Source organism: Plectropomus leopardus, chromosome 14, assembly GCF_026936395.1.
Source record: "Plectropomus leopardus strain MGB_pleo_1.0 chromosome 14, ASM2693639v1, whole genome shotgun sequence".
Lineage (NCBI taxonomy): Eukaryota > Metazoa > Chordata > Actinopteri > Perciformes > Serranidae > Plectropomus > Plectropomus leopardus.
This window is the reverse complement of record NC_142189.1, coordinates 20,798,009-20,812,539: the sequence shown is the minus strand read 5'-3', so window position 1 is coordinate 20,812,539 and position 14,531 is coordinate 20,798,009. Positions and strand designations below refer to the sequence as shown.

Below are 14,531 nucleotides of genomic sequence, written 5' to 3'. Positions count from 1 at the left end.
CAGGGAAGCCTTTAACCCATACCAGCAGGTTAGATGGGAACTACAATGTAGAATTTCCTTCACAGAGGAGGAGAAAAGAGATGGAAGAAAGTGATTTTTACTGCTGTGACAAAATGCTATGACTGTTTGAAAGTGGTTGACCTCAGGTGCCCTTAATACTAGGGAGGCCAAGGGTGTCTGTGGGTGACTGATATGTGCTTTCCTGCCTGTCTGGTCTCTAAAGAGCCAGTTAAACTAAAGTGTTACTGCTACTTCAGCTCTTTACAGTCCCGGTTTCAGCTTCACGACAGACACCACATTCATTTCAGTAAACAGCAGAGTAAAGAGCTGCGAACACAGAAAAGCGCTCCAAAGAAAATACATGATATGTTTGATTGAGGCGGTTCTGGAGAGTTTTCCACTGCGTTATCTCTGAGGCAGGAGCAACAATGTTGAGCCTGGTTGGAAGTTTGTCAACACAGCATTATCATCAGACTTATTCCACAAGGAAACGGATGAATAGAGAGGATAAAACTTTTATCAGAGCAGGACAAGCTTCTGTTTTTAAGCTGTTGTGAGTGGCTTTTGTGCAAGCAAACAGAGAGAAGATGTAAATACATACGTACAGATTTGCATTTTTTTCTTGGCGACCATTGCCGAGGCAAAGGAAGTGTGCAGCTGTGTGAGCTGCTACCCTTGAGGCTGCTTTTGGAGTTTTTCCCAAACATACATTCTCTGGCATAAACATGTGAAATACAAGCTGGAGGTGGAGAATCTATAGACTCTAGCCCCGTTCACACATATACAGATGCTTCTGAAAACATATTTTCCTCCACGTTTTGTCCCTTTTGTCCACATGCAAATGGAGTTTTAGGTCATTAAAACTAGGGTTGTACCCGAGTCAGAGTTATGCCAGATTACTCTGCATTGGCTTTTCAATACGAATATTTGACAATTCGCTTTGTTTTCCATACAAAGATTTAAAGTTTGAACAGATTCTGCGCCGTTCAGTGAGACAGCAGCATTTATGTTGTGTCAAAAAAGCGAATGGCACTAATGACAGATCACAGATGCGTAACAACATTTTTTGCCGACATTAGATATCAATAAAAGCCAGAGACTATATAATATTAATTGGCTATGGGCTGTAAATTCACCACCGTTTCGCCCTACGGTGCAATCTCTCTCTCTCTGTCACAAAGAGTAGAGTGAAAGGTAAGAGCACTCACTCTGCGGCAAACATAGTGTTAAGACAAGTGGTTGTTTTTTGACAGAAGTGTTGTTCCTGCCAGGATTGTGCCTCCCAAACGGGGTGTTTTAAGCCAAAACAAGATCTTTTGCCTACCATAGAAGGTGGTTTTTGTGCCTCAAACTAATCACAAATTAACCACAGCGTTGTTTAAAAGTAAAGTTTCAACGTATCTGTTACATTAATAATGTACAAATGTAACGGATGCGTGGTTTGCAGAAACAGTCAGTGCCATCATTTTTTTCTGGCGAAGGTTGACAGAAACTATGGTTTTGAGGCAGGCCCAGCTGAACCAGTAGATGGTGAGACAGTTTCAAGAATATGATTGTTGTCGATGCACAATGGAAGGAAAAATTTCGCATGTCCAGAGCATCACTGAGTGAGCTCCTTCATCCTTATTTTGACATGGCTCAGTGGGTGTTTTTTTAAAAGGTAATATTATCCATTAGCATGTGCACTTCAGTACCTTTGGGATGATCATTTTTACAGTCTAGTTTGGATGGAGATATTTTGTAAAACAAAAGCAAACAATTTTTATTTATTTTTTTAATGGGGTGGAAAATTGCTTTTCTCATGGGGCCTCACAAAACACTCAACATTTCTACTGGGGAAAGTTAGAGGCCTTTTACAGAAAGCCTGAACACAATCACTTATTTACTGACACTGACTCACTGAACACCATTGAGAAATGAGCAACAATGAACGAATGAGAAAGAAAATCGTGCATATTCGTCAGGATAACACTTCGTTTTGCACTGTTGTTTCAGTGCATTCATACACTGCTGCATTGTAAAAGTTTCTCATCATAATATTTCTGCTTTGCTGCGTAATCGTAGAGTTGATGTGAACATTTTGACTCATTTGAGTCGGAACAACAACGCATCAACGAGGAAATGGCTTTGACCAGGATGTTCATGGACCCGACACATTATTAGATAATTATCTAAAATTCCACAAATGAGCGATTTCACAGATGATGAGAACAGCTTTTGCCTGTGGCACATCAGCTCTCAACTGACACATCACTGAAGTCAGTGAGTGTTGGAAGAGACAGTCAAATAAATCCTTAAGCACGATATGTCTGCTGGATGTTGTCAGGGTGCCAGCATTACAGCTCCAGACATCTCTTACTGCTCCCTGTGCTCTTTGCTTTCCCACCTGCTGTCCAGACCCAGCAGGCTTAGTGTATCTGTCTCACTCTGGCCTGTTGCCACGAAAAGTCATGTGCAGAGAAAGTAAGGGAAAACCTCTGTCACTGCCCCGTTTAGCAACTTTACAGTGCGTTCATTTTCGACTTTGTGGACTTTCATATGTGACTTGACTCAGAATAGCACCAAGCATGACTTCAGTGTGTTTTTGCCCTCCAGACAGGAGAGTCTAGTTTTTCTCCCAAACAAACAATGGCAGGATGGGTGGACCTCCAACCTTTGGTAAAAGATCAAGGTTTCTGGTCACTGTATCAGTTTCCCACCTGCTGATGAAGCTGACAAAGCCACACTGTTCAGCCCTCCAGCTATCTGCCCTGCGATGGACCACCGCCTCTGAACAGCTCACTGTTGGCTCCTGTACACACAAGAGCAGTTTACCACAAGCGTGGGCTGCTCAACTTTCAAGGTCACTGACATCAGTCAAATACCTCAGCTTTATCGGCCGGAGTCCCAGGGGCCAGTTCTCCACTAATGTAGAAAGGCATTCTATTCATTACACTCCATATGTGCTCCCACTCAGATGTTAAGACCAACTCACGAGGCAAGGAATACTTTCTGCTGCAGTAAACCGATGGCATAACTGATAACGCACCAAGTTTGTCAAATGTCAAATAATGTGGATATATAGATAATGCTTTGCCCCAGAGGCTCTCTGAGGTGCCTCATTAATGTCAATCTATAGTAGTGAACCCTGACTGAATCCAAATCTCCTCATTTTACCCCATCATTCACTTGGCACCTCACACACTTTCTGTATTCAATAAAAAAAATATTGTGCATGGGTCTTACACCTTGCTCTGGTTGTGATTGAGCCCTTAAATGAAGCCATACCACAGATTTACGAAAAGGACTGAATTCAGCATCAGAGGTGCGTCCCCCTTCATTCGTATGGAAGTTGCTCAATGGCGCAAGAAGCCAAAAAAGTTAAACTGCTGCATGTAAGATTACTCAAGTGATCAGCACTGTTTCTGCACTGTATGACCCCGAGAGCAGGCACACTCGATGCTTCCACCGGATGAGCCAGCTACATCTGGTTTAGCGTTCCACGAACTTCAATAGGAATGAAATAGTTAAATTGTGCAGCTCTTGTAGACTTTCGAAATGTTCTTGGACAGAATGGATCAAATTCTGATGGTGACACAAGTCATTTTTGCACAGGCTGTGATGCTCAAAAAAATGTATCTACTGATGTACAGATATCTCTTTCACCATATAAATCAATGGGAAACTGATCAGTGTACTTTTTAGGTTTTGAATTTTCCTTTCAGAAACTGAAATGAAAAAACAACAAACTAATAGTTATTTGAAATGCAAAATTTAAACAAAGCATGGGCTTCGAATAAAATGGTCAGGTAATGAAAGATTAATGCAAAAAAAAAGTGCAGTTACTTAAAAGGTAGTAAATAAGTAGCACTGCAACCAAAACTGTGCATATTATTATTCAACATAACTGAAGTTGCAAAGGCAAAGAATGTAAAGAGGCCAAATAATATCAAAAACAGGGCAATAAAATAGTTGCTGTACTGAAAAAAAACATGCAACAGCATTATAAATGAGGCCCTAAACAAAGTCTATAGGTCTGTACTTCAAAACAAATTTGGTTTTTACAAACTTCAACACACATTCAAAGGTCATTTGCAGTCCCTTCAGAATGGACCCGTGACCCGACCACAACCCGCCAGTTGGGAACCACTGATCAAAACTGATCTAAACTTCTTTTAAATGAGAAGTTAAACAACAGCACTTTTTGGTGCAGCAGTAAAGACAACAGTGGACAGACTGTGGTTTCAACTTCCAATGCACATATCCCAAATTCCATCTTTCTAACAAAAAACATCTATGGGAACACCTCGGTCTGCGGCAATTATTAAAAACACTGATGCAGAAAAAAGGAGAACTTATTGCGGATGACCCTTTTTTGTCAAACCGTGTCTATTTCAGGAATCATAAAGTGGCAAACAAGAGCAGACAGTATGACAAGCCAGCGGCTTACAGCCAACAGCCATGGATGGAATGAAGAGTTGAGGCTGAGAGAAAGAATCTCTTTTCTCCATGGCTTCTCTTTTCTGGCAAACCTGACCGGCCTCCTGTGGAAAAAGAGTTGTGAAACTGCAGAGTTGGCACAATGATGGGACTTAACAACGCCTGAACAGTGAACTTCACAGATTCAGCCAACTTTGACCTACCCTTTTTTGCAGCGGTGGACAAAGTATTAAGATCTGTTACTTAAGTAAATGTACTAATACCAACCTGTGAAAATACTCTGTTACAAGTAAAAGTTCTGCATTAAAATGGTGCTAAAAGTCAGTAAGTATAAGCAGGAAAATGTGTTATTCAAAATAAAATTACCCAATGCAAATCCTTAAAAAATCTTTAAAAATACACACACACACACACACACACACACACACACACACACACACACATACAAAACCCCCTCAAAATTATTAGGAAGAAAGTAGGAAAGAAAAAGAATCAGAAAAACATAACCAAACCAAATAAAAGAAAAGTTTAAAAAAAAAAAAACTTAAACTAAAAATTATTTAAAATAAAAGCAGGAAAAATAAATGAAATTATTTAAAATAAAAATAGAAAAAAACACACCAAAGCTCAAAATTGTATCGTATTTAAAAAAACAACATTAAAATAAAAAATTAAAAATTAAAAAAAAGAAAAACAACAAATCGACTGATTGATTAATCAACTAACTGTTGTAGATGTACTTGTAAAAACTGTTTGCTATCTTAGTTTATACAAAACATCGTATATTATAAACTATTCTTGTGTTTTTTATGCAAAAATCTTTATTTGTTAAGTAAATTAAGCATTCAGATACAAGTACCTCAAATTCATTTTTAAATACAATACTTGAGTAAATGTACTTAGTATTTATATTTACTATATATTTTTAATTTACAAGTGTCATGCTAATGTCTCTGCACTTTTATTTTTTTCAATTACATTTTGTGGTTTTAAAATAACCTTTAACACCCAACCATGCATAAAAGGTTTTCACATTGCTAAGAGATTTTTGAAGAAGAATTGAAAACTATTCTAGTCACCAATGCAAAGGGGAATCTTGTCAAACACAAACAATAGTGTTTGATTAATGATTGCTCTGCTGGGACCATCCGGCTTTACTGTAAATGTTGGGATTGTCCTTCCTTTCGTGGTTGATCCAGGAATTCAGCCAAATGCTGGAAAACTAGCCCCAGATCAGCTGTCGATGGTCACACATTCAGCTTTAACAGTTTAAAATGAACCCTTCTGAACTCTTCTTTCAGGAAATGTTTATTTTACTGTAATTCTACAGTAAGCCTCATTAACAGAGAACAATGACAGTCATACCAGTAATACCTTTCATTGTAGAGGAAAGGCTAAGACCTTTCTGCCCAAGCAAACATTTTTAACACAGAGGCAAAGAAAACTGGAAAATGTAAGGTGAGAGAAGAGATTCCTTGGCAAAGAGATGGATTTCAGTGGAATGGCAGTTTTGTTTGGATTGAGAGAAAGGAGAAGCAGAGATGACGCACAGAATTACAGGTCTCAGATCTAAATCCAACACAACACAGCTTTTGTTTAAATAAATCACTCTGAAAAGGTAAATCAGGTAGATCTCGAGACAAACACTTGAATTCTTCGGAGAAGACGCTGGAATCAATCAGACTGAGGTGGAGGAGAGTATCTGTGGTCACTGCTACAGAGATTAACCTTTTGATTTGCCACCTTTACACCTGCTACACCTCAGCAGCCGGCCAGACTAAATACTGAAAGCATACTTCCAATTTGGAGGGAAAACATCTAATACACAATTCATCTTGGTAGTTTTTTTAGAGATATTATACTTCACTAAAAGGTTTTTTTATTCAAAACATGTTCTTGAAACAAGTTTATGACCAGTCAACCTCTTACATTAGCTTCCTTCTCTGGAGTTCAGGATTCATTTTTTAACCCTGTAAATAGAAAATTACTTCTGAAAGAGGTTGAACTCGCAAAGAAACAAATGGCATTATTTGGCCCGCAGTATCATAGATTATATCAGTGTTTTTGGACTGGATTTTAAAAGTCATTCCCACTGGATGATATCACTTTATGTACGGCAGTATTTGTGATTTACTGTTCATGAACTGAAGCTATAACTAAAAGGGGAAAATGGGGGACTAAAGTTAAAGTAGAATTCGCCTATTTTTGCTTTAACTTATCATTGTGAAGTAAACATAGCACAAAAATTGCTATAGGAAAATGACACCATCTGCATTATGATTGGGTCCCCATAAGCCTTGCTTTCACTATTTCATGACTATTTTTTATCAACAATAATACCAATTGGAATCACTGAGGGGGTGAAGTTTAAAATTTGTTTTCCAAATACTAGTATTTACAGGAATGGTTTGGGTTTTTCTGGGTTGCTTAGGGGGGTTTGGGGACTGCTGCAGTTCACTACAATGCATTTTCTTTGCAGAGAGTTAAAGTAAAAGTAATCAATTTTCTCATCTAACACTCGGAATAAAGAAAATAAGCACATCTTAAAAAATGATATGAAACAATATTTTAACTGAACGTGTTTTAACATTCAAGGCTTAGCCCAAACTTGGTGGTGTCTGGGGGTATGTTCCCCAGGACGATTTTCTGGCCCCTTTTATAGCAGCTAAATGCACTATATTTTGGGGAACATTTAAGTTAATAGAATGGCTTAAAATCTGTACATCATTGGGGAAAAACGTGATAGTTGCAAAGAAAACAAAATCTGTGGAGTCTACATCCTACTTTGTATAACACAACAGATGTTGAAGATAACTGATTTTCATTCCTGCCACTGAAAAAGAGGCAAACATGGTCTAATGTTACTATTTTAATGTTGCATAACATGGTAGGAATTTGGCATAAACAGTCAGTGTCCTGATGACTTTTTGGGAATACTTGAAAGTTGCCTTTATTAGTTAGTCTGTCTTTGTTTTCACTCAGTCAGTTTATTATTGAGAAGATTGTGTTTTCTTGGTGTCTGTGTTCTTTTGCTCCTCTTCTCATCTACACAGCTGCCCTGCATCAGCCTTGTTAGTCCTCCCCTGCTCCTCAGTTTCTCCCAGCCAATCAGCTCCCTGTCTGTTCTTCTGACTCATCACCTTATCCCCCTCACCTGAGCTTCTCAAGTCTTTTTCTCCACCTGCACTTCATCTCTCGTCAGACTGGTGTGTATTTAAGTTTTGGTTTTCAATTCAGTCTCTGGTTTGATTTTGTTGTGTTGGCTTCAGTTTGCTGTTTCTCTGCTTTAAAGGAGTGATCTAGTTGAGTAGTCTCCTGCATTTAGGTCCCCCTGCTCTACACCACATTACAATTATTAATATTGAAACCTATTTCTGTTATACCATGCTGGAGTTCTCAGATTGAATGTTTAGCTGGCAAATCTGCTTCCTTTGAACCCATCCCATAACAATCTGTGCTGATTTTATAGCAAGAGTGGGTGACACAAATGTAAGGTATTATAAAAACATTAAAAATTTGGGGCTTGTGAGAAAACATCCAGAGCTGGAGCCAAATAAACCCCCCTATTCTGCTTCTGAAAAAGATGTTTTCTGAATCTCTCTGACATTGTCTTCACTGCTCATTTTTAAAAGAAATCATAAAATGACCTCTTCTTAGTTATCATGCTCTTATAATACACCAAAACTGTGCACAAAGCCTTCACAATAAACACTTTAGGTTTGAAAAGACTCTGAGAGGACATCTGAGTTACGGATGTTGCACAAATCAACTTTATGAGTATACCGGAGCTGTGTGAAACTGTTCAAGAATGCCCTCCCAGACAAATTCCGCACAAATAAATCTTTTCCAACCACAAAACAAGCCCGGTGGCACAAAGAATATACACAGAGTGTGTGCTGTTTACATTGCAGTCACTCGCTGGGTTCAATGATTTAGTCACAGTATATAAAACGCAATGAGACACAGCTAGAGTGTCTAGCTATACCATGAGTTAAGAGCCTGGTGGTTTTGATGTTTTGTGATTATAATTAGAGAACTGTTTCCTTAAACGGAGGTTGGCTTAATTTGCCAAAAATTCCATTTGTGTCTCCTTAATTAGGCCAGGAATAGGTTTGGGTTGCATGGCATGGTGCCTTGTTTGATGTAAGGGTGTGGCTGCCACTTAATGTTTTTAGTACCTCACTGTTTGTGAGCATCTTTTATGTTAAAATTAGGCATATATGCTTCATGTTGTGATTCACCAGCGTGAGAACAGGAGTTTACATTTGTATTCTATTGACAGCAGCGCTTTGAAAACGCAAGGAGTTAGTTTCTTATGCAATACAGGCAGAAGTTGCACCATTTGAACAATGACAAAGTCAAACATCTATCCCCAATGTTTTCTTTCTCCTTTGCACAAAATCTGAAGTCATAAATGTCAGAGAAAGCAGAAATCAGAGCTATCCACCTTTTGTTCTCGAGACATTCTTGTGTTGTGCCTTTAGCTACAGGCATGGGGGAAACACTGGTGTGGTTGTAACTCTGCAGAGGCTCCTAAAACCAGACAGAGCTCAATGGTTTCTAGGGAACACTTTGGAGGGTTGACACTGAATCTCAGCGAAGAATGCTAGAGAGCAATTAAACACTGTGGAGGACAAAAGGCTATCAGTGGAGTAAATGACCGTCCTCGTCTTCAGGTCAAACCCATGTGCAAAGCAAAGCATAGAAGATAATCAGCTCCTCACAAATCAGAACATACATTTTGCATGAAACTATAAAGTGTGTTAGGGATACAGAGAGAAGAAAAATGGAGAAAAAGAGGAAAAAATATGGGCCTGCAGAGACCTGAATATTGCATGTGATTTCATCGTTCCCTTGTGAGAATGACTGAGAATGAGCTGTGCACTTGTAATAATTTGTCACACACGTGTCTACGCATAGAAGCACTGAGGAGTGTTATAAAGCACAACACAGACACTGTGTGGATGTACATACAAGTGTGAATATGAGCATGTGTTTTGTGTGTGAACGAACATAGCTGCTTTGAACTCACAGTCATCTCCTGGCCCCAGCCCAGGATCTCCAGCTGCTGTTGGATCTCTCGGAGCCGCCTCTCCTGCCCTCTCCTCTCCTTTATATCCTGCAGGACCGTCTCTCCTGGCTGTAGGTCCCCATCGCACTTCCAGCCATTCTCCAAGCCACTGCCCTGATATACAACAGACACGACTGGTTCTCACAGGGAGACAAACATCTCATTCTCAAAGCTTACGGCTGTCACTAGGAAACATCTAAATAGGGATCAAAATCATATAACAGTTCATCATGATCAATCTGAGTGAATGTTTTCATCTCTCAAAGACTCTTTGAGTTACATTGTGCTTATCTCGGTTAAAGTGTATTGTACAGATGTAGATGGACACCAGTCTTTCTTTCCTGCTTTTAACCGACAGCACAGAGAACTTTATACGACCTGAGAAAGCCCAATACCTCAGCAACAGCTTCAGTCCACATGGGGTCCAGTATAAATCATACATTAATGGCATCCACGTGCAGTGGCTTGACACAATAAACTGCATCCAAGGCAAACTTTGAAATTGGGTCAGAAGGAAATGGGAGAGTCATGCCTGGAGGACCATCGACAGACAGCTGATAAGTTAAAGACTTGTCTTTCTGACCACAGGATGGATCTTTTTCATTTGGGTTCAGTCACAGAAAACAAACTAAAGTCATCAGATTAAAATGACTATTTGTCGAGGACAAAAAATTAAAACTGTTCAAAGTAGTATGGCAAATAATAAGACAATTCAAAAGTCTGGCAACGTATTAAACAGGTCAAAAGTCTTTGGCAAGTAATAGAACTCTTTAAAAGTCAATAGCAAATTAGAACAGTGTTAAAAAGTTTGTGGCAAATACTGAAACTGTTCAAAAGTCTATGGCAAATTATTAATCTGATCAAAAGTTCATGGCAAATGATAGAACTGTTTAAAGATCTATGGCAAATAAACAGGACAAAAGTCTATGGCAAATAATAAAACTGTTCAAAAGTTTGTGGCAATTTAACTTAACAAGTCAAAATTCTAATTACAAATTATTTAACAGATCAAAGGTCTGTCATACACCAAAATACCATGCCGCGATGAGAGAATAGCTTCTGCAGGCGTAGAATGATGGACAGTAGGTGCTGAAAAGTGAGCATAATTGTGGCAAATCCCAAACGACAGGTCAAACTGTTCATATCCTACCCCACCCCACCCACAATGTATTTCCTCATAAGTAAGGATGGCTAAACATGACAAATTTAACAATACTGTCGAGACTGACCAGGGAATGACCTGTGGTTCGGTCATACAGTATTTCGACCTCTAAAAATACACAGCCACTCTGTAAAAGCAGCAGCTAGGTTGAAAAAATTGTTGGGTCTGAGAGGATGTTGCCAACCGCAGGACTGTTTTGGAGTGTCAGTCCAGCGCCATGTGGTTGAAATCTCCATCTCTCTTGGTTAGTCTGGATGCCAGGCAGGCATATGTATGATCTAATAATGTTGAAATTGATGGATATTTCATAAAATGTCGACATCTCAATGGGGACTTGCATACAGCGAAATGGTAGGTTAGCGGAGACAGCAGGATCCGGCAGAAATTGTGAACTTAAACTCTGAGTTACTAAATCTGTTTTGACACATTTATGATAGGATGTAATCTTAGTTAAACCCAGTGCAGGAGGGGAGTACAGTTGACTGGAGCCAGTATGTTTAGAAGAAGGATGAATGCTTCTGCCCTTGTTAATAAGAAAAACAGACATGCTATTCGACTAATATCATGTTTTACATTTATTTCAGCTTAACTTTCATTTTTGAAATCTTGGCAAAAACAATACTTCCCCCAAGTGTGTGGCCTCACCTACCAATGCCCTCTGTCTCTCTATAGGGAAATAATGACAGCTTCTAAGTGAAGCCTCTTTTAAGTGGTCGTTACTAGAGCCCTTCAGTTAAAACTGCCTCATCCAGACTACAAAAGCCAGGACCACGATGGAATCAGACTCCTGTCATGCACCAAAGTGAGAAACGCAGCGTTCCAACCAGGAAAAATAAAAATTAAAGTCTAGCTTTACCACTGTCCTCACACCACTAAATGCATGTTTCTAAAAAAGCCCAAATCTTCGGGAGAAACAGTTTATTTAATTTGGAAACGACAGCTGCCCTACTTTTAAAGAACTATAGATGGCAAACTTTAAAATCGTCTGCGGGGCTTAGTAATGATAAAGCTATCACTGACCAAAGTTTGAATGAATTTGGCATGCACGTCATGTAATCTCTCTCTACAGCAATTTTTTGTGGCTGAATTAACACCCTGTGAATTCTGGTGAGTGTAAGGGCAAAGTCCGCTGTCTCTTTGTAAACCTCACTGATTTGACCCTAATTACAGCAAAGATAGATGGCTTTCATGGCTTTCACCCCCTTTTTACTGTATTTGTGTCTTGTATTTGCCAAAATTTAGCCTAATGTTGGAGCCTTGTTTAGCCCCCTGAGAAGCTAGCATGATGTTGTTGGTTCCACTAGTTTCCTCGAGTCTTCTGGTTCCATATGATGACAGTATCATCTCTAAAACTTAAAAATTCAGCAATTACAGCCTCTTAAAGACTGGAATAAATTTTAATTTAAATTTATTCAACGATAACCCCATGAGATGTATCATCTCGTTTTTGAGTGGGTCCTCAGTATAATAGTATCGGATAATATTGGATAACAATAATCACATTGTGATTAACATGTTAACGCTGATGGCCCTAATGTTTTTTATTCTAATGGATTAAAATGATTAATAGTCATGCAAGTGGCTCTGTGAAGCTAACTGCTACCACAACATGCTAACATGTTCACAATGACAATGCTAACACTTTGATGTTCAGCAGGTATAACATTTACCATACTCTAGTTAAGTCTGCTAGGATGCGAACATTTGCAGTTACAGCTGAGACCACAGAGTGTGTAATAAAGATTGACTAAACACTACAGGAAAAGTCAGGATATCACCAAACCTCCAAGAAAATGTTTGCATTTATTGTCAGGGCACCATGAATGTCACCAAATGCCATGGCAATCCATCAATAGTTGAGATATTTCAAGATATTTTAGGATTAAAGAAGCGGAATGACCAACTGACTGATTTTTACAGCCAAAACAAAAATCCAGATAAAGCAAACTATATTATATCAGTGTCAAGCAAGGTTCATCTGCACCTATCAGTTGTAATGCTTGAAATCAAATGCAAACAGATTTGTCATTGTTGGCAACCTTACAGTACTGCATTTGAATGTGTACTTACTTTGACAGCTGACAGTTGAAGGGTGTATGAGATCATAAGTGTTAACCTGACACAGAGTTCATTTTCATTTTCATGGAAGACTCAGTAGCCTATAATATATGTTTCACAGTACTTTGCTCACAATGTTTCTAAATATATAATTGATTAAACAGTAATAAATGAGTTCAACAAATCCATTTCCAAGGCACCGCCTAGAATAAACAGTAGATTAGTCTTAGATCTTGTGCCAGTCAAATTTTAGTAATGATTCACTTCTTGGAGAAGACTAAGAGGATAATGTTTCTTCTTGACCTTAATAGACTCCAGTGATTGCTCTAATATATTACGGTATTTTGCTTCCCCTCCCGGAATGTGTGATAGCTTTAACTCAATATGAGGTTAGACCGAGTGGCTTCCAAACAGAGAGACCTGCTTATCCGAACATCAGCAAAACGCTGGTAATTGGCTCTCCTCGGAGTAGCCACTTGACATGCTGTTGAAGATCTCCAAAAATCACATCACCTATCTGGGTCACGAGACCGCTGGGAGGCCACAAGGAGCTAGACTTTGTTTTCTTTCAGTATGAAAAACATGTCAAATGTTATTATCTTTTAAGAGAAAAGTATGTCAGCCTATTGATGAAATATTAAGCCCTGGAATTTGATGTTGCATTAGTGTCATAGGTTGACATGAAGTGCAGCATTGTAAACATTACCCTGACTGCCAAGTGCACCTTGAATGCATAATGAGAGATAATTAAAACAGGAAAAGGTCATTCGTGCATGATATGACAGCGGCTGAGAAGCTGTCCTCGTTTCACCTTATGGTTCCGATTTTTCGTTCCCACAATATGAAATAAAAGGAATGTTTGCCAGATGCTGGAAGCAAACCAATCGTTAGTAGATTATTTGTCTCAGATAACTTTAATCAAGCATGCATTTCACTTTCATTAAGAGGTTAGTGATACCCTGTGATCAATTTTATGATGGCAAATAGACGCGATACATTCCATTCAGTAGTTGTCATGGTGTGAAACAGCTGCAGTGGTTGATGGACGATTCATTGTCGTCCAAAGTGACGAAATAATGAAAAAATTGCGGGGATTATTTTATGTTTATAATTCAAAACAAATCTTGAATGCCTAACACCCAGTGCGCTACAAATCGATGATCCCATTAAAAGGAACATACAGTAATTGTATCACATCAATCATTTTGTTAGACAGTGGAGGGAGCCCTTGAGATTGGTAGCCTGGAGCTTCTTTATGACTTTAATGTGGGTCTAATCTGTGGTGTGATACGCCAAATCCAACATTTGGAACCTCTCAAGCATCAGGAAAACAAGACAAAAAAATAACACGAATGATGAGGTCACCTTTATGTTTCAGTGTCCGGCTGTAATATGCGTATTATAGACATGGCAAGAGGTTGTGTCAGCCATCTGTTTGCCTCTGGTTCCTTCTTGCATCAGGTGTTTGGTGGCCCGCCTGAAGCCAGACCAAGAAAGCACTGTGAGAGCTTGATGACCTCGTTCACGCACTTAAGACAAGCTCATCAGGGATAGCATGCTTCGATGAAGCTAGTCCAAGGAAGTGTCAACAGTAAAATCATAAATGCTACTGCATACTCCAAACAAGCTAATTTATACCACATGTCCTTTCAACCAAGTTCATTATACCTTTCATGAAATCAAAAATAGATTGACAAGCTGTCTTCAGAAGGAAATAAGAGATTTCTGGGCATTTTATGATTTTGCAAACATGATGCAAAGAGTTACACAATTCAAACAAAAGGACACTCAATGGGTTTCCCCTTGAAAAACACTTAGGTG

The 14,531-nt window shown here is 39.0% G+C and overlaps 1 protein-coding gene across 1 annotated transcript in view; it reads right to left on the bottom strand.

Annotated features, from left to right (window-relative positions):
• Nucleotides 1–14,531, bottom strand: part of fsip1 (fibrous sheath interacting protein 1) — a 38,640-nt gene that overhangs the window by 5,974 nt on the left and 18,135 nt on the right. The window contains exon 9 of the mRNA XM_042500789.2: nt 9,452–9,604. Coding sequence (XP_042356723.2) covers nt 9,452–9,604 — 153 coding nt within the window. The remainder of the gene's footprint in view (nt 1–9,451; nt 9,605–14,531) is intronic.